The sequence below is a fragment of the Anomaloglossus baeobatrachus genome, chromosome 1 (assembly GCF_048569485.1).
Source record: "Anomaloglossus baeobatrachus isolate aAnoBae1 chromosome 1, aAnoBae1.hap1, whole genome shotgun sequence".
In the NCBI taxonomy this organism is placed as follows: domain Eukaryota; kingdom Metazoa; phylum Chordata; class Amphibia; order Anura; family Aromobatidae; genus Anomaloglossus; species Anomaloglossus baeobatrachus.
In genome coordinates, this window is record NC_134353.1 from 292,387,730 (window position 1) to 292,409,620 (window position 21,891).

General features: G+C 44.6%; 1 protein-coding gene across 1 annotated transcript in view; it reads left to right on the forward strand.

Moving 5' to 3' along the window:
- The first annotated feature begins 331 nt into the window (after positions 1-331).
- Positions 332-21,891, forward strand: part of MTTP (microsomal triglyceride transfer protein) — a 138,452-nt gene continuing 116,892 nt past the window's right edge. The window contains exon 1 of the mRNA XM_075350870.1: positions 332-459. Coding sequence (XP_075206985.1) covers positions 399-459 — 61 coding nt within the window. The 5' untranslated portion in view covers positions 332-398. The remainder of the gene's footprint in view (positions 460-21,891) is intronic.

The window sequence follows — 21,891 nt, forward strand, 5'->3', positions numbered from 1 at the left end:
TACACAAGCTGTTCACTGACTACGTTACATTGTATCAAAGTGTCATATATTCAGTGTTGTCCCATGAAAATATATAAAATATTTACAAAAATGTGATGGGTGTGCTCATCATTGACACTCATCCCAATGACCTCTGTCTTTACCATACATGTATTGTGTGAAACGTTTAAATAATGAGGGTACCATCTAAAAAGTCCTCCACAATAATCATTAACTAAAAGACCTTTGGTCAATAAAACTAACACATGGAGTTTGGATTCTGACCTTTACTACATCTAGATAAACATAGTTCTCCAGGCTAAATCTTTTCTTTCTTACTGAGTCTCTCCCCAGTAACAACTCGTCACTGGTTCCCAGTGAATGAACTAAGGCTGCCATTGGAGAAGGAGGACGGAATAATGATATCCCTCACGTTTTTTTTACTTTGTATATTTTCCACATTTTCTGCTTCCATTAAGGGTAAGTGTATTTATACACTATGTAGAAACGTTCTAGAGAGACGCTTTCACCTAAGTGGTTCTCCTTAGTGTAGACTGAGTGTAACTAGCAGTAAGCTGTCACAAGCCATATAATGTGTCATATTCTTTATTTACATAGGCTATACATAACAGAAAATAGTTTATGTGATATTATATATCCTGTGTATGATGTGTTTAGAAATGTGGAGAGGGACCCTTGTGTGACCTAGTCCTATCTAACATCTCATACACTGTGAGACAAAACAACAGCAGACAGACTTATGTGACCATCCAAAACTTAGAATTTCTATGGTATTACAGTGAGGTCTGTCACCCCTAAAGATATCAGACTTATCTCCTAAAAACTTCATACCAGGCATATACAGTTTAACCTTCTATTAAAGAAAAATCGACTTTTAATATGGGAATCAGAGGGATAAGGTGCACCCTTAGCGTGGCCCATGACTTGGTGTCATGTAATGCCATCTTATTGGCATTTTACGGTCAGTCCCATATCTTGATTGACAGCGAGAGTGAACGCCTTCTAAAACTGATCCTGTTTTTAACACTGGATCATCTCAGTGGCACATTCACAGTATCAGTGCTGTTGTGTATGTATCTGTGGGCACGCTCTCATGCCTGGCTCATGCCTGTGTGTGACCGCTACTCAAAACAACTGGAAGAGTACCAAGCAGACGGCTTCACAGAGGAGGAGAGGGCATTGAAGACATGACATGAGAACGGAGCCAGGCTTCTGATCTTACCCATAGCAACTTGCATGTGATCACACTGACACTGTAAGCACTCTGCTAGGCTTCTTCAGTGGGATTTGGAGACTTTCGGCCACATTCTGACTAGACGTTTGCGCCCTAACCCAATTCACTAGTATTGATTGAGGTCGAGCACATCTAGTTGGCCAATGGCCACATGTATGCAGATCACATAATTGTGGTCATGTGACTGCCTGCTCTCACCATCGACATGGAGAATCCTGACAATGTGTAGTGTACACACTGTAAAAATTCAGAAATCTGCAGTCACGTAGAGTGATTGTAGACTTTTATCAGACGACCGGACAACCCTTTAATTTACTATAGAATTTTATAACTATTTTCAAGATCTCTCTGTGCTGTTACTGTATGAAAACATTCTTTTTTACAATCATTTTGTGATTTTGTTACAATTAATTAATATCCTACAAAATAACATGTGAGTTAAACACAGCACAAATGTATCTTTTGTTGAGAACAAGTTTTATTTTCCTGAATACAAAATGTACAGTATGTCGTTTGGGAGGAACATTGTAGATACCCTGTTTCCCCAAAAATAAAGGCTCAGTCACACACGACTGACTAGCAATCCCGACAACGATATAGCCTGATAAGGATCGCTGGTAAGTCGCTAGGAGGTCGCTGGTGAGATGTCACATAGTCAGGCCCTACCAACGACGCAGTAACGATACAGGTCGCAGTAGCGACTTGTATAACGATCTCGGCGGTCATTGGGACCCTGTCACACAGCGTCAAACACAGCGATGCGTCCTGCCCAGCAGGGCATCGCCTTTGAAGAAAATGGCCTGGACCATTCTGCAACGACCGGCGACCTCACAGCAGGGACCTGATCGCTTGATAGGTGTCACACATAATGAGATCGCTGGCGAGATCCTTGCTGCGTCACAAAAACTGTGACTCAACAACGATCTCGTTATCGATCTTGTTGTGTGTGATGGGGCCTTAAGACCTACCCTGAAAATAAGCCCTATTAGAATTTTTGGGGATTTTTTGAGTAGGCGTAAAATATAAGCCCCGCTCCAAAAATGAGCCCTAGTTGCGGTTCCATAAGGAAGTATCTCTTCTTCATGGGCCATGGCACAACAGAGCTCTTTATCAAAGAAAGCAGACACTGCCAAAAGAAAGCAGACCCACCCCCCCAAAAAAAAAAATTGCACTCACCAGACTCCAAACGGTCATAGTTGACAAGAAGAGAAGATTAGATAAGAAAATGTCCACATGAACCAGTAGCAGGAGTAAGGGTACCATCACACTTTAGCGACGCAGCAGCGATCCCACCAGCGATCTGACTTGGTCAGGATCGCTGCTGCGTCGCTACATGGTCGCTGGTGAGCTGTCAAACAGGCAGATCTCACCAGTGACCAGTGACCAGCCCCCAGCCAGCAGCGACGTGCGCTTGCACGGAGCCGGCGTCTGGAAACTGCGGACACTGGTAACTAAGGTAAACATCGGGTATGGTTACCCGATGTTTACCTTAGTTACCAGCGCACACCGCTTAGCTTAGCGTGTGCAGGGAGCAGGAGCCGGCACTGGCAGCGTGAGAGCTGTGGAGGCTGGTAACGAAGGTAAATATTGGGTAACCACCTTGGTTACCCGATGTTTACCTTGGTTACAGCTTTTACCGCAGGCTGTCAGACGCCGGATCCTGCTCCCTGCACATTCAGATTGTTGCTCTGTCGCTGTCACACACAGCGATGTGTGCTTATCAGCGGGAGAGCAACAATAAAAAAATGAACCAGGGCTGTGTGTAACGAGCAGCGATCTCACAGCAGGGGCCAGATCGCTGCTCAGTGTCACACACAGCGAGATTGCTAATGAGGTCACAAAAAACGTGACTCAGCAGCGATCTCAGTAGCGATCTCGCTGTGTGTGAAGCACCCCTAACACAAAATGTTGATGTTCCAAAATGTAATGACATGATTAGATTTGAATAAATGTTGATTTTTTTTGTTCAAGAATAAATGTGGATTGTTGTTCTTGGGTAAATGGAGGATATCCTATGAAAATAGGCCCTAGCAGATCTTTCAAAGCAAAAAATATTATAAGAGCTTGTCTTATTTTCGGGGAAGCACGGTAGTTTGTTGAAAGTATAGAAGGTCAGTAGCTTCTGCTAGGATGATACATAAAGCAGATTTGCGCTCGTCTGCATTTTTACTTTGGCTCGAATTTGATGAAGTTGGCAAGATGATGTAATTATTGTAAGAGCAAGGTTTTCTCTGTATTACAGATTACCTACTATTTCTTAGAATTTTATTGCTCCTATTTATTGATTAAATCATCTTATTCTGGAAGTTAGTGCTCCTGCAGAGATAACTTCGCATGGCCATTGGCTTGTAAAGACAGTTGTTGGTTGAGCAAGGTATTAAATTCAGGAGTTTAGATAAGAAGTTGGTTAGCTGACGTTTCTGCATACTCATTAATAATATTGCTCTTGATAAACAGGTTACAGCAATGATGTGTAATTTTTAGAACAGATCTTATCAGACAATTTGACCTGAGCCAAGAACACTTTGACTGGACAACTGTCCTAAGTATGTCCTTGTTTAGTCACTTTCTTTTTTCAGGTATGTAAGGCAAAAAAAGTCTGAAAATTTAACGGGTTGTTCCTATGTTCATCAATAGGTAAAATTGCAAGGTGCTTGTAAAAAAAAAAAAAAAACTTTCTTGTTATTAAAAATCTTTTTCATTCTCATGAATAGAGGATTCTTAACTTTATGGAGGTTGTCTGATCTTCTGCAGGAGCACATTACTCCACAGGTTTCCTGGAGCGATAGTTTGCTCCTGCTTGATGGACAGTTCAAAACAGCATCATCGTTCTATTACTGGCCCAAACTGTGCTCTCCGATGCTGTGCTCTGCGGCATTCAAGGAGAGCAATGGTACTGAAGCTCGGCTGTAGCAATGCGGCCAGCTTCAGTGCAGCACTTTCAAGCTCAATTGCCTAGCGTTTGTAAGCACTTCTTATTAGCTGAACTGCAGCACTTAACGGTCAAATGCCACCATAGGCTTGGCTTACGTGACAGCCGAGCCCTGGCTCTCACAGCCAGGAGCTGTGCCAGCACCGTTACAGGCTGTTTAGCCCCCTGAATGCCGCAATCAATAGCAATAGTAACATTTAGGATGCTAGAAGAGGGAGTGCACTTGCACTCCTGTCTGTTTGGCGCCCACACAACTTCATCGCTTGGACCCGATCGTTGCCATGACAACCTGAGGTGATGATGACCTCAGGGTCAGACAGCTATGGCAAGCCTTTTAGACTGTGCCAGGAGCATGGACTAAGATGCTTCTGTCAGTGCAGCAGTGAAAGGTATAATGCATTGCAATGCATTATATGAGCAGTCAGAGTAATGCAAATTAAAAGGGTTATCCACTACTTTAACATTGATGGCTTATCCCTAGGAATCGTCATCATTGCCAGATCATCCGGGGTCCGACAACCCCGCCGATCAGCTGTTTTTGGTGCCGCCGGCGATAGCGGACAGCCAGAAATTCTCAGTTCTGGAGCTGCCCCATATTCTGATAGCAGCTGCGGTCGGGTACTGCACATCCGCCTCCTATTGATTTGAAAAATACCAGCAATTGGAGAAACGGACACTAGAGGGCCGTTCCTGTACCTCCTCTAGATATGGAACAATTGCCAGCAATAATAAAGGAAATTATAATACATAACTTTTAATCAATAAATCTTAAAAAATTGTGCAGTGTTGCAATCATAGAAAAAATCATTGCACTTTTTTTATGATTGCATCACTGCGCAATTTTTTAAGATTTATTGATTAAAGTTATGTATTATAATTTCCTCTATTATTGCTGCCAATTGCTCCTATTGATTTGAATAGGAGATGGACACAGTTCTGTAAATCATCTGTTTGTTTAACCCCTTAACGACCACCGATATACATATAAACATCGGTAGTTTAGAGGCCTTATTCCCTGTTTTAAAATGGTGATCGGGACCAAGGGAATAGCACCGCTCCGCAGGTGACACCTGGGTTTCATCAGTCTGGAAGAAGGCTTATTATGAGCGATCTTATTACAATAAACAAATATATGAAGGAACAGTACAGGGACCTTTCTAATGATTGTTTTACACCTAGGCCTACGACAAGGACAACTACATCTACACTAGGGGCATCAACTATATCTAAAGAAAAGAAGGTTTAATCATAATTACAGACACTGATTCTTTACTGTAAGAGCAGTTATGATACTCTGCCAAAATATATTCTAATGTTCAATTTATTAAAAAATTCAAGGTTTTGGATACCTTTCTTATAATATTACAGGTTTTTAGTACTAGACTCTGTAATTGCTCATTATATGATTGTCATATGTGTCATATAAAATATGGATTAACCTCAATGGACTTGTTCTTCTATAAATCTTAACACTATTAAACTACTGCATTTTTCAGTATATAAGACGCACCCCAAATTAAGAGCAAAAAATGGGGTCCGTTTTATAATCTGGTGGTGTCTTACCTGAGGCGCAGCGGTGATGGAGCAGAGTCACAGGAGGCAGGTGTGGTGGGTGTCCCAGAAACTGTAGGCTGTGCTGGGGTTACGGCGGAGGCTGGGGCTCGGGCAACTGTGCTAATGCTGGGGCAGCCGTGCTGGTGCTGGGGTAGCTGTGTTGGGGCTCGGGCTGTGGCGGCAGTGGCTGCAGGCGGTGAGGGCTTCAAAGAAATGGCGCCCGGAGTCAGCGCAAATTGAGCTCTCGGCTCAATGGCATGCCGAGATCTCATCTACACAAGCGCCACCTCAATGCGCCATTTTCCATAAGTCCACTGCTGGGAGATCAATGGGCCGAAGGTGGCGAGTGTGCAGATAAGAGTTTGGGGCGAGAGCTCCATCTGTGCATGCGTCGACTCCGGGCAGCATTATTTAAAGTCTTCACTGCTTGCACCGCAGCGCCAGTCAAGCCGCCGGAGACCCCGCACAGCCGCCCCAGCTCCAGCCGCCGGAGACACCACACAGTCTCCCCAGCACCAGCCGACACAGACCTCGTACAGCCGCCCCAACATCAGCCGCCACAGACCCCAGCACAGCCGCACCAGCCGCCGCAACACCCACACAGCTTCTGCAGACCTCGCCCAGCCGCCACAGCATTCCCTCGGCCTCTTGCGACCCCCCCCCTCCACTACCCCGGTGACCTACATTCAGATTTTAAGACACACCCTTCACTTTCCTCCCAAATTTTTGAGAGGAAAGTACGTCTTATAATGCGAAAAATACGGTAAATGATGGGTCCAGCCTAACAAATCAAATAGGTTTTGTGTATTAATAAAACTAGATAAAACAAAAAAAATATCTAGGATTCTTTATTGACTTGGATGTCAAAAACAACTCAGTTACTTCAATTATTTTTCTGAAATTACTTAACTTTCACTAAGACAATTGTTAGTATATCGTAATGTCAACTTCTGTCCTAGATTGTGATCACTCAGTAGACTAAAGGTACCGTCTCACTTAGCGACGCTCCAGCGATCCCACCAGTGATCTGACCTGGCAGGGATCGCTGGAGCGTCGCTACATGGTCGTTGGTGAGCTGTCAATCAGGCAGATCTCCACAGCGATCAGAGATCAGCCACCAGTGACCCGTGTAACGACGCTGTGCTTGGTAACCATAGTACACATCGGGTTACTAAGCAAAGCGCTTTGCTTATAGTTACCTGATGTGTACCTTGGCTACGTGAGCAGGGAGCCGGCTTCTAGAAGCTGCGGACGCTGGTAACCAAGGTAAATATCAGGTAACCAAGCAAAGCGCTTTGCTTGGTTACCCGATGTGTACCATGGTTACCAGCGTCTGCAGAAGCCTGCTCCCTGCACATTGAGATCGTTGCTCTCTCGCTGTCACACACAGCGATGTGTGCTTCACAGCGGGAGAGCAACGACCAAAAAATGGTCCAGGACATTCAGCAACGACCTGCGACCTCACAGCAGGGGCCAGGTCGTTGCTGGATGTCACACACAGCGACATCAGTAGCGAGATCACTGTTGCGTCACAAAAACCGTGACTCAGCAGCGATGTCGCTAGCAATGTCGCTTAGTGAGACATGGCCTTTAGTTTTGGACTACTATACTAGGACATCTGGAAGGCTTAAATTAATGTGACCTTCATATCTGTCATTGGGTTAGCATTATGTTAAATGTTTTCGTGGAGCATGAGTAATCTAAGTCAAGATAAAGGAAACTGATGGGTCATCAGTCACGGCAAGTGTAAAAAGCTTCTGGACTCTTCACCCTATTCAATGTTAGAATTCGAAGAATATCAAAGGAAGGCTGGGACACAACTAGACATAAGACTGGCATCTCTGTCCTTAAAGAAATATTAATGACAAATCTAAGGATTGTGTATCAAGTGTGCTCTTCTCAGGTCTAGAAAAAAATAAATGTTTTGCAATATAAATACTATTACTATGTGAAAAGCTTATCAAATGTACATACCACACCATACAGCAGAATACTTGTTCATGGGATGCATTAAAAGAGGCATAAGCGCTCATTGCAAGAATATAGTTTGGCGTTCTACAAGTCACTAGAGCAGCCACTTATACACTGGAGACAAAAATTGTCCACAGTATTCCAAGGATATACAGTCCTGCTCATCGTTATTGGCACCCATGAAGTTTACGTACATAATGTGAAATATCTCCAGAAAAAAATGAATCAAGTGAAACAGCTTTTTTGTATAGAGTACTTGTGTTAAATACAAAAGAGCAAATGATAAGCAACAATTTAGAACAAAAAAACATGGGGGAATAGGAAAGCCTAAAGCTTAGTGTGCCGCCCCGGCGCAGACCGGGGTGCTCGGATCCGGAGTGATTATGGCTCGAGGGGTCCGGACCCGGGCTGGCAGACATTCTAATCCTTGAAAGGGGATTATTTACAGGGGAGAAGTTTGTGACACCACCTGTGGGTTGCGGTAATGGGAGTACCGCCGCTGCTGGAAGGAGTACCGAGGCAGATGGTGTGGAGCAGCAAGGTGTCAGTCACTCCGCAGGTAGGGAAGCTGTTAGGGCCCCGCTCACTATATTTAGTGTAGCTGTGCTCTTGATGGCTGGCACTTTGGATTTTAGTGGGCCGCTTTACTGGTAAGCCCTATCCCCTGCGGTGTGCTGTCGCCTTCAATCTCTGAGCTCTTAGGGAAGTTCATAAAGATACTTTCCCTCCCAGGTTAATTATCAAGACATTGAATCGGTTCCTGACCTAGAGTCCTGTACCCTGTCATGCTCGGTACCGGTCAGTTCTTTTGGGTTTCTAATGCCGACAGTCCTCCTAGACTATGTCTGTCGCACCCTTTTCTAATGTCACTGCCACCGGTCCCTGACTCCTCTGGTCCCGGACCACCGTCTGTGACCCCACCTCGGTCTAGCTCCCCAGGAGCTACTACTCCAGCTCCTCACTCCTTGAGGGCTTTCACTACTCTCCTACTTCCTCCTTCCCACCAGTCTGCCTGACCCCTAGGTGGGTGGCCCTATTCCAGCTTGACCATCCCACTGGTGTGTCTGACAGGTCATGATGTTAGGTGTGATAGGGATTTGTGGTGCTGATGGTAGTGACACTGGTTTCTTAGGAACCTGGAACCATTGGGGGTTAGGCCCTGCACCCTGGGTGACAGGATGCAGTTCCCTGTGGCATCCTGATATACTCAGGGGTGCCACATTCCCCCTTGGTTAAACGTAGCTCATCCCTGAGCTACAGAACACACAGAGGTTTTATTGAACTGGAACTGAAAAAGATAACATTTTATATATTAGAGATTCTTCCCACACAGGGGAGGCAATACACTTAAACGTTACTAACTCACAGAGTCTAACAGTAAAACACTTGGGAACGCTACCGGTTGTAGCGGTAGTCGGAGACTCAGCCTACTCTGCTGCAGCTCCTTCCTGCGACAGTCCATTCCCATTGTCCCTTTTCCCTTCAACCCGCCACCCAAAACACCTGAACCCCTGGTGCCACCGCTAACCTTGGTGTCGCACCACCCCAAGTTCCTTGCAGTGGCCGTGGTGACAGGATTGAAGTCCTGATGGTTCAGTAGACAACTCTGGTAGGCACACTAGGTGCAACTATTGTAAAACGTTTCAAAATCAGGTGACTCATTTGGGTAATTAGCATTTTCAACATTTTCAAATGATCAACATTTTCAAGAAAAATAACAAACACAGGCATAAAACAACAGCAACTATTGGGGTAGCCTGGTTTCTCTACCATTACTCTACGGGAACCGGATGCATTCGGATTGCCGCGGTCCCGGCAGCTACCGAGAGGCCGCGCTGCAGTGGAACAGGCAAGTCGGCGGATTCCTCCTCTGCAGCGGCGATGAGATAAACCGGCTGTTCCGCAGCCGGGGTAGCAGTTGCCGGGTGCTCCATACCGAGGAGGTGGCCGGGTCTGGTCTGGCCATGGATGGTACCGGAGGCGTTGCGGCCTGGTCTGGTCTGGCCGGTGGTGGGGCCTGGAGGCGTTGCAGCCTGCTCGTCTTCCGCGGGGGCTGGAGGCTCCACTGCCGGTGTCGGGGGCAGCGGCTCGGCTATCACTTCAGCCGAGGGTGGAGGAGGTGACATGGCTGTCGCGGTGGCCGGGGGCATACCGGGTTCCGCGGCCGGGTAGGCTGGATCAACCGGAACTGGGCTTCTGCTTACCCGCTCCACATGCAGGGCTTCCACTTCACGGGCCCGCACCGCCGCGGCCACACTCCTCATCTAGACCCTCCAGTCGTCCAGCAGGAACAGGAACCGCGTCCGCATCCTCCTGCAGAGCTGCTCTGTCTCCTCTTCAATCCATGCAGCCATCCCGGGAACAGAACGTTCAGGCGACCAGTCTCTTGGCACCGACATCCTGCAGCTTTCTCTGTTCCAGGAACTTTTCTGCAGAGTCCTGGTGTCCCTGCGCCAATCTCCCGCTCTCACATCCTGCTCCCATCATCCGGCGCCGACATCTCCCGCTCTCACATCCTGCTCCCATCATCCGGCGCCGACATCTTCCTGTTCCCCCTTGGTTTTCGTCACCAACCGCTCTGGAACAGGTTATCACTGGGATCTCACTACTCTCCTACTTCCTCCCTCCCACCAATCTGCCTGACCCCTAGGTGGGTGGCCCTATTCCAGCTTGACCAACCCACTGGTGTGTCTGACAGGTCATGATGTGAGATGTGATTGGGATTTGTGGTGCTGATGGTAGTGACACCGGTTTCTTAGGAACCTGGAACCATGGGGGGTAGGCCCTGCACCCTGGGTGACAGGATGCAGTTCCCTGTGGCATCCTGATATACTCACTGGCGCCACATTAGTATGGAAGCACATTTTGACTCACCTGTGGTTAATCACAATGAAAATCACCTGTGATAAATTGTCCGTGCCCATGTGATATGAATTAGCCAATGAATGATGACTTCAGTGTTTTAAAAAGCCAGATGGTAGGCCTTATTCCTTTGTCACAATGGTGAAGACAAATGAGCTGTCTGAGGATATCAGAACTGCTATTATTAGCAAACAAAAGACTTGCAAATGGTATAAGGCCATCTCCAAAGACATTAGTATACCAGTTTCAACAGTGCGCATCATTATTATGAAGTTTGCCAAGCATTAAACCATCAAGAACCTCCCTTGACATGGGGGAAAGAGGAAAATTGAAAAGAGATGTCTTCGAAGGTAGGTGCGAATGGTGCAAAAAGCACCACGTCAAACATCCAAAGACCTGAAGGCCAACCTGGAACAGTCTTGGGTCATGGTTTCAACAAGTACCCTATGACGCACACTAAACCAAGCAGAGCTAATGAGTGAAGGGCAAGGAAGACACCATTGATGCAGAAAAGACATAAAAAGGAATGAATGATCTTGGCCAAAGAGTACCTTGACAAATCACAATCTTTCTGAAAAAATGTTCTGTGGACAGATGTAATTAGAATTTTTTGGCAATGCAAAGCAAACGTTTGTTTACAGACGGCACAATGAAGCTTATCAGGAAAAGAACACCCTACTAACAGTTAAGCATGGTGGAGGATCCAAAATACTGTCAGGTTGCTTGGCTGCGTCTGATACTGGAAGTCTTGACCAAATCATAAGAATCATGACATCGGAGAATTATCAAGAGATTTTAGAGCAAAATGTCATACCCAGTGTAAAAAAACTTGGTTTGGGTAGAAGATCATGGGTCTTCAAGCAAGAAAATGACCCATAGCACACATTGAAAGTACACAGGAATTATTGAAAAAGAAAAATGGCCAGCAAATAGTCTTGACCTTAATTCCATTGAAAATCTTGGAGTGATCTGGGAATAAGAACCCTGTAAACATTCCAGATCTTGAACAAACTGCAAAGGAAGAGTGGGAGAAAATAACAGCTGAGAAGTGCAAGAAGCTCATAGGTGTCTAGAAGAAACGTTTGGGAGCTGTCATCAATGCCAAAGGGTGCGCAACTGAGTATTAATTAGGGGTGCCTTTATTGCTGCACATGCTGTTTATTCTGTTTCTTCTTTGAAATTGCCACATGTAAGTTGACCAACAATGTTTTATTGTTGTATTACTTTGGACCAGTAATTAAAAAACCCTAAGGATATAACTTTGGTATATTTCCATTTATTTCCGAAGATATTGTACAGTTTATGAAAAAAATTAAGGGGTGCCAATAATGGTGAGCAGCACTGTAGCTGAACTAGAGAGGGAAAATTAAGGGGTGCCAATAATGGTGAGCAGCACTGTAGCTGAACTAGAGAGGGAAAATTAAGGGGTGCCAATAATGGTGAGCAGCACTGTAGCTGAACTAGAGAGGTTGCAGAGAAGAGCGACCCAGGTTTTTAACCACTTCCCTCTGTATTCACCTTTCTGACAAAGCCAAATTTTACAATTCTGACCAATGTCACTTTATGAGGTAATACTCTGGAACCCTTCAATGGTTTCCAGAGATTTTGAGATTGTTTTTTGTGACACATTATACTTTATGATAGTTGTAGAATTAGGTCTATATTTTTTACGCTTATTTGTGAAAATATCGAATGTCAGTTCATGCATCATAATGATTAAAACAGTCACTGTGTGAAAACTCACAGTGACTGCTTCATGCCAACAGTGGCCACTGACAGCTGACCGGCACAGCTAGAGATGCGGGGACCCATTTCAGCGGTCCCCACTCTCTCTGATTGCTGTAATCAGTCAGTCAATCTGACTGACCGATCACAGTATGATTGTATGGGAGGTGCTGAAATATCCGTACTTCCCGTACGATCACTGCAGGAGCTCAACTTATCTGACAACAGAACTCCTGCAGTAACAGCACTGTGTGTTATGAGGATTCTCCAGTGTCAGATCTGGGAATGGCGGGTCACCTGGTCATACTCCTGGCCAGAATCTGACTACATGGGCACAGCCTTGCCTAATACACTTGAATTTAGCAAGGCTGCGCCCCTGTCATCGGATTCTGGCCAGGTGTATGCATATCACATACCCACGGCCATGTGACTACCATTCCCAGGTCTGACACTGGAGAATCCCAACAGTGCACATGCAATGAGAGGATTCACAAGTCTACAGTCACAGAATGAGTGCAGACTTGTCATTTTTGACCAAAATTTAGATCAGAATTCTGGCTTATAACACTTTCATTAGTGAGAAAAATATTGCGCAACTTGAGCTTGCACAAAAATGTTGTGACTTTTTGCATTTTTATGCCAGTTGTGCCTAGTTCTGCCAAATGGGTAGAACTGGAATGGAACACGGACGTAACACCATAATTCATCTAATTCATGACAGGCTGTGTCATACCTTATGCTAGAAATCTTATTATACTGCCAGACTGGAGTAAGATATGTGTCGAGGCAAACGGAGGAGTTAGCCACTTGTCAGATGCTACTAATTAACTAAAAGGCGTGTGCCTCTTAATGAATTAGGAGCGTCTACCTCCAGCACGCCTCATCAAGGCCCGTGTTGTTCATGCCAGTCGTGATAAATCAGGGCCAGTCTATTACATTGTATAGTCGGGACATTGCCATTTAGACATTGTCTTGATGTAGACATTTTATTTTTGGTATGCCTACTGAAACTTTCCGTGATGCCTTATGCCATTCACTCATAGAAGTGTAATTTTCTGTAACAAACCTGTCATTGTTAATGAGCTAATGAAGGATAATGAGAACATACCATTCTCACTTCACAGTATCCCAGCACACTACACCCATTTTTTTAATAGAACTGTCAGCTGTTTTATACTGCCCTGTCCATAGCAAAGATGAAATACATAGTGAGGCCGCCCCCACTATTCGGGTTATTGCTGGAGCATGCATATAGCACAATTGTATTCATGTGACCATCGTTCCCAGCTCAGAAACTGGTGAATGCTCACAGCTCACAGCATGTGCCCTGGTAGGATTCATAAGTCTGCAGTCACAAAATGACTGCACACATTACTTTAACCAGACAGCCCCTTTAACACCATACCCTGTGTCATTTCATGTAGAAAATCCCAAGCAGGGTCAGCCGAGGGTTTGAAGTTAGTAATGGCATTTGAAAGCCTGTGGAGCAAATTGCTGTATAGTGAGTAGACAATGTTTGTGCCCTTGTGACAGTGGCTGATCCAGCTTTGTACCATAATTATAGAATGCAGACTGCTGTAAACTGCACTTTGTGAACTACTGACTGGAGGAGTGACATCATGTGGAATTTGGACTTTCCCCAGGAAACAACCCTGATGGACTCTAGTACACCAAGTCAGGGAATAATAAATTGCATGCTGCCCCTACATGCCCGCTTCCCTAAAAGAAAATATACAGTAGCTTTGCCTGTTCATGGGGAGAGATCAGAACTTATTGGAATTCAAATTAAATTTGAAAATGGAGGTCCCTTTTTTGAACTTAAAAGGTTGTACCAAGATACATAGCAAATCTTCCCCCAATTGACCGTTCCTAAGCACCTCCGACGAAGCCGTTGCGAAACGCGCGTCAGGTGTGGGCGGTGTGCTCTGGTGGGGCTCTTGCATTGGTGGGTATTTCCCTTACTAAAGCTCTATTCATTCATTTGCGGTATTCGGTGGTGTTGGCTCATTGCCTTACTAATCTAATTGCAGCCTATCTTTTGACTATCATTACCTTAAGCCTGTCCCTATGCACTTAGTGACATTGCTATTACGGCTAGCTGGACTATTTGGTCCTTAACCCTTTATGTGTCTTTTTTAGCAGCTTAAGCTAACACTCATTGTGCATATGTCTAGGCTTTCTACATTGTCTGGCTGCAATTTCATTTATATCCATTCTTTGATATAAACGGGCATTATGTTTATTCATCTAGTAATTCCTAGTATAGGATTTACCTATATACTCACTAATGTCCAGGTTTAATTCATTATGCTTATGGACCACTGTCACCATATACCTTACCATATATAGACCAATATACACCTTTTTTCCATCTGATTATTGTTGCTGATGTTGTAGCAATCTTTGATGATAGAGATCTTATGCAAATAATTTGCTATGTGCAATATATGAAAAGCCCCACTTGTTGTCACATCACCCATTTCTTCTGCTGTGTTGATTTTAAATCACTATTGTCTGTGTATGTCCTCTATGTGTCACGCATAATAATAAATACTTTTGTATTTTTCCAATATTTGTGTGCATTGTTGCCCTTATTGACATGTTATATAAATCCCAGACTGAGTCAATTTTCTCCATTAATATATGATATGGTGATCTTAGTCATTTTCTAATATGTATATTATGAACTCCTATATTCTACTGTATCTAATATATCCTAAACATCCCTTCTCTGATCCCTCCACTAACAATACAACCACTCTGGGTAATATTATACATGCCTAGGACAACCCATTTAATCTCTATCTTGGTGGTAGATAAGGAACTGATATTGCCATGGTAGTCTGAATTGCTCCCTAAACTGTGCTGGTGATTGATTGTGAGTAGTGATGGGCGAACCCAAACTGTAAAGTTCAGGGTCCGTACCGGACACCTAGTGTCCGTGCACTGACCCTAAACATGGACTCAGGGAAGTTCGTGTTAGGCTGAGTTCACATGTCCTGTAATCATCTGTTAGAACGGATCCCGTACAGGGTCATTGTATCATCATTGTGCCACAAAGAAACAAAAAAACAAAAGTTGCAGCTCATTGGTACCAACCCGCAGTAATATCTGACTTAGGCGGGCTTTGCACGTTGCGACATCGCAAGCCGATGCTGCGATGTCGCACGTGATAGTCCCCGCCCCCGTCGCAGGTACGATATCGTGTGATAGCTGGCGTACCGAAAATTATCGCTACGCCAGCTTCACATGCACTCACCTGCCCGGCGACCGTCGCTCTGGCCGGCGACCCACCTCCTTCCTAAGGGGGCGGGTCGTGCGGCGTCATAGCGACGTCACACGGCAGGCGGCCAATAGCGGAGGAGGGGCGGAGATGAGCAGGATGTAAACATCCCGCCCACCTCCATCCTTCCGCATAGCTGCCGGCGGCAGGTAAGGTGATGTTCCTCGCTCCTGCAGCTTCACACACAGCGATGTGTGCAGACGCAGGAGCGAGGAACAACATCGTACCTGTCGCTGCACCGGCATTATGGAAATGTCGGTGAATGCAACGATGATATGATAACGACGTTTTTGCGCTTGTTCATCGCATCATCTAGCATTTACACAGTACGATGTCGAAAGTGACGCCGGATGTGTGTCACTTTCGATTTGACCCCACCGACATCGCACGTGTGGTCGCAACGTGCAAAGCCGCCATAAGGCTGGGTTTAGACGAGCCTATAGCATCCAATGTGAGAACATTGGATACGATATGCTAATTACATTCGGCTTAGGTTCTGCTGCAATCGTGAGCCTACTGTCATTCACTGTGCCCCATTATCTCACGGGAGAATCGGAGCACAGGGGAGGAGAAGATGGAGAGATTAACTTCTCCATCTTCTCGCTGCCTGTCACTGCATATATCAGACTGCACTCAGATGACATCAGTATAGACTGAAATTTCACATGCACCCATAGACTTGTATAGGTGCACGCCATCTGAGGTACGCTGCCAATTGCAGCATGCAGCAATTTATATTTCTCTCATGCCAAAATGGTATGAGAAAAAAATGCTGATCAGCACTGCCCTATAGTATAACACTGGAGTTTGGTTTAAACACAAATATAAGACTATGTTCACATGCAGCATTTTTGCATTTTTTTTTGGGGGGGGGGGGCTTGTTTTTTAATAAAATTTAAAGTTGCTTTTTATAGTACCAGCAAAATCTTTGAGATTTGAGAAATTTCATGCTCACATTTTTTTCCCTGACTCATCTATTTGCCTGCAAGTTCTTAGCCCAATAGAGAAGACTAGGAAAAGTCTTGGATAACCCCTTTAATATTAGGTTAAAAATCCACTGTCAATCAAGACAAAACTGTTGGTGGAAGGGTGTTCCAGGTGACGCAGTCCCACCCACAGTGCTGTGAATACCTTACTCTTCCCACATTTGTGTGATCATATCCTTCAGTCTAAATACTATAAGCAGGTATTACACTTTTCTATAGATAAATATTTGTAAACATTTGTTTGTTTTTGTGTGTAGTCCCAATTTTTTGTATTTTTTTGTTTATACTAATATTTGTGCTGTAATGAAATATTACTGCTCCTACAAACTAAAACTATTAGTAAACTATACTTCAATTATAAGACATGCATGGCCTCCTACATAACCCCACAGGCACAGCTGTTGTTATCCTGTGACAGGATCTACTGCCCTATGACAGACATCGTCCGTGGGAGGCTGCTCAGTGAATGTCAGTGAGAATTATCTTCTTGTTCCTCCTTAATAAGACATGTTCTTAATGACATCTAATGTCAAGATAACCTATTCATACAAGCGCACTTCAGATGTATCATTGCTTGGGTCACATTTGTACTTGGACATCCATGAATTTATATAATCTTACTGATGTATGCTTTACAATGGTTGTAAATAAAGCAAACAATCGATTCAAGCATATACAGGTATATATTGTATATTATTATTATTAATTTTTATTTCTATGGCACCAACATATTGCTTAGAACTGTCTACAATTCAAAGGGGACATGACAATATCAGATATTATAGAATAACACAATTCAGTAGATACCAGGATACGCGGAGTTTTATGTGCAGATATTCCCCATAGACTTGCATTAGATACAAAATTTCTGCTGGTAAAAGAATATGGTGCAGTCCACACATAACTGTATCTATAAAAGTTTGTCAAAGCTAAATACCAAGAAGCATCGCAAACAAAGCAGCTTTATTTAAAACATGAACATACCAAAAAGAGTCAAAAAACACGGGTCAAAAATATGATAGAATGCATGTAAAAAAATGCTCTCTAAAAAAAGGAATGAAAAAAACTTATTTTCTGCAAAGATAATACTCTGGGTTTATTTTTTACATATTATGTTTAGCTTCTGGGGTCTCTACAGCCTAATCCAGCCTCCTGGACCCAGCCCTAGGGCTATGTGCCCACGTTGTGTCGAGGTAGTTGCAGTTCTAAACGCACCCTTTGGCAGAAATGGTATTTGCTAAAGTTCCTTTTGACCACAAAAACACTATAAATACGCTTGCGTTTTACCACGTTTTTTACCGCGATTTACATGCTTTTTCATTACTTAAAATCGGATGCGTTTTGATGACAAATACACTGCTAAATAAAGTTTTAACATTCAAACACTATGAAAAAATGGAAAAAGAAATGATAACAAATATCAAGATTATAATCAAACAAAATAGCTGCTTTTATTAAAATGATAAATGTTTGTTAATATTTACGTATAAAATAACGTTAAATTAATGGGTTTTTTTAATTTTAATTGTCGGACTATGTGTGTGTGTAAAGGGACATACAGTTAGGTCCAGAAATATTTGGACAGTGACACAATTTTCGCGAGTTGGGCTCTGCATGCCACCACATTGGATTTGAAATGAAACCTCTACAACAGAATTCAAGTGCAGATTGTAATGTTTAATTTGAAGGTTTGAACAAAAATATCTGATAGAAATTGTAGGAATTGTACACATTTCTTTACAAACACTCCACATTTTAGGAGGTCAAAAGTAATTGGACAAATAAACCAAACCCAAACAAAATATTTTTATTTTCAATATTTTGTTGCGAATCCTTTGGAGGCAATCACTGCCTTAAAGGGAACCTGTCATCAGAAATTTCTCCTAAAACCTAACAGATTCCCCCTCTGCAGCTCCTGGGCTGCATTCTATAAAGGTCCCTGTTATGATTGTGCCCACTTTCTGACCGAAAAAAAGTGTTTATAAAGTTGTACCTTTTTGGCTTCTGATTCTGTAAATCCGTCACGGGGGCGGGCTGCCTGATGGCCGTTATTCTGCCCCCTGGTTCTGTATGCCGCCCCCATCGCTGATTTCAATACTTCTGGACGCCGCCCACTGCTCCAGCCATCCCCGCGCATGCCCAGTGCTCATCTCTCGGGGATGAGCACTGTGCCCAGCGTCACCGCTGGTGACGTGCACGCAGGGTTAAGATTATGGGCGGTGCTGTGATGTTTATTCCTAAGCAACCGCCCATAATCGCGGGGCCGCGCTTTTCCCCTCGGCCTGCTTCGTTCTGCGCAAGCGCGCTGCTGGCCGAAGCAGGCCGAGGGGAAAAGCGCGGCCCCGGGATTATGGGCGGTTGCTTAGGAATAAACATCACAGCACCGCCCATAATCTTAACCCTGCGTGCACGTCACCAGCGGTGACGCTGGGCACAGTGCTCATCCCCGAGAGATGAGCACTGGGCATGCGCGGGGATGGCTGGAGCAGTGGGCGGCGTCCAGAAGTATTGAAATCAGCGATGGGGGCGGCATACAGGACCAGGGGGCAGAATAACGGCCATCAGGCAGCCCGCCCCCGTGACGGATTTACAGAATCAGAAGCCAAAAAGGTACAACTTTATAAACACTTTTTTTCGGTCAGAAAGTGGGCACAATCATAACAGGGACCTTTATAGAATGCAGCCCAGGAGCTGCAGAGGGGGAATCTGTTAGGTTTTAGGCGAAATTTCTGATGACAGGTTCCCTTTAAGTCTGGAACCCATGGACATCACCAAACGCTGGGTTTCCTCCTTCTTAATGCTTTGCCAGGCCTTTACAGCCGCAGCCTTCAGGTCTTGCTTGTTTGTGGGTCTTTCCGTCTTAAGTCTGGATTTGAGCAAGTGAAATGCATGCTCAATTGGGTTAAGATCTGGTGATTGACTTGGCCATTGCAGAATGTTCCACTTTTTAGCACTCATGAACTCCTGGGTAGCTTTGGCTGTATGCTTGGGGTCATTGTCCATCTGTACTATGAAGCGCCGTCCGATCAACTTTGCGGCATTTGGCTGAATCTGGGCTGAAAGTATATCCCGGTACACTTCAGAATTCATCTGGCTACTCTTGTCTGCTGTTATGTCATCAATAAACACAAGTGACCCAGTGCCATTGAAAGCCATGCATGCCCATGCCATCACGTTGCCTCCACCATGTTTTACAGAGGATGTGGTGTGCCTTGGATCATGTGCCGTTCCCTTTCTTTTCCAAACTTTTTTCTTCCCATCATTCTGGTACAGGTTGATCTTTGTCTCATCTGTCCATAGAATACTTTTCCAGAACTGAGCTGGCTTCATGAGGTGTTTTTCAGCAAATTTAACTCTGGCTTGTCTATTTTTGGAATTGATGAATGGTTTGCATCTAGATGTGGACCCTTTGTATTTACTTTCATGGAGTCTTCTCTTTACTGTTGACTTAGAGACAGATACACCTACTTCACTGAGAGTGTTCTGGACTTCAGTTGATGTTGTGAACGGGTTCTTCTTCACCAAAGAAAGTATGCGGCGATCATCCACCACTGTTGTCATCCGTGGACGCCCAGGCCTTTTTGAGTTCCCAAGCTCACCAGTCAATTCCTTTTTTCTCAGAATGTATCCGACTGTTGATTTTGCTACTCCAAGCATGTCTGCTATCTCTCTGATGGATTTTTTCTTTTTTTTCAGCCTCAGGATGTTCTGCTTCACCTCAATTGAGAGTTCCTTAGACCGCATGTTGTCTGGTCACAGCAACAGCTTCCAAATGCAAAACCACACACCTGTAATCAACCCCAGACCTTTTAACTACTTCATTGATTACAGGTTAACGAGGGAGACGCCTTCAGAGTTAATTACAGCCCTTAGAGTCCCTTGTCCAATTACTTTTGGTCCCTTGAAAAAGAGGAGGCTATGCATTACAGAGCTATGATTCCTAAACCCTTTCTCCGATTTGGATGTGAAAACTCTCATATTGCAGCTGGGAGTGTGCACTTTCAGCCCATATTATATATATATAATTGTATTTCTAAACATGTTTTTGTAAACAGCTAAAATAACAAAACTTGTGTCACTGTCCAAATATTTCTGGCCCTGACTGTATCATGCCCTTAATATAATGTCAAAAATGCATGCAAATAAATTGTCAAAAACGCATGTTTTCTGCATCCAAAAAGCATGCAAAACGCTAGGATTTTGATGTAGAATGCGTTTTGCATCTTCTCATTGACTCTAATGTTATCAAAACGCAGCTCAAGTGGCAAAAACAATTGACATTCTGCTTCTTTAAACGCTGAGTTTTTGCCCAAAACTATGCAAATTAAAAGCAGCGTTTTGAACAGCATGGTGCGCACAAGAAATCCCTATTTCTCATAGACTTTGCTTGGAAATCAAAACGCATGCATGTTGGCATTAATACACTGCAGTTGAAAACGCTGCGGAAACGCATGCAAAAACGCAACATGGGCACATAGTCTAATACAGCTGGTCCATAGAGGCCTAATACAGCGTGGTACACCCAGCCCTAATGCAGTCTCTTCTCTACTTGTAATTTTTTTTTGAGTGGTAAAAACATGAGCAGAGCAGCAAATAGTGGACTTGACTGTCGTGCTGCTGATGTTGGTGGTGTAGCTGCTGTAGGGAGAGAATGTGTGACGCCCCTGGACTATCAGGTCGTCACAGGGTACTGCACAAGCTGCCCTTCCGTGCAGTATTCCAAGTCCCTCATGGTTCTGGGTCCCTATCTTATGGTGTTGCCTACAACAGCAAATCAAATCCTAGAAACACACTGCACCACACCCACCAGGCACACCAGTGGACAGCTTGAGTGGAATAGAGTCGCCCACCTGGGAGGTCAGGGAGGGGAGGTGAGTAGTATAGTGAGTAGTCTGTAGTGAGGAGTGAGAGGAGGTTGGGAGTGGTGGCTCCCAGGAGAAGCTGTCTAGGTTGCAGACTGTGGTCTGGACCTAGAGGAGTCGGACCCCCGGTCACAGGGGATTGCGGCTAGGTGCCTGGACCTGTCAAGGAGGACTGTCAGCAGCCTGGCACTGTCACCGGTCCGGGACCGAAGGCACGGCGGCGTACACGGACCCTAGGTCGGGGAGACACTTCAGGCAACCCGGTAATTAACCTGAGGAGAACGGAGCCTTTATGATCTGTTCCCACCTGCTCCAGAATCGAGGCACTAGTGCAGCGAGGGGGATAGGGCCTTCCAAACAAACGGTCCAGGAAATTGCAAGTGTGAGTCCTGAGAGCAGGCTCCCACACTTAGCCACAGTGGGGAGCGGGGCCAGGCAAGTTTCAGACTACTGGGCCACCACGTTGAAGTTAAACTTAGTGC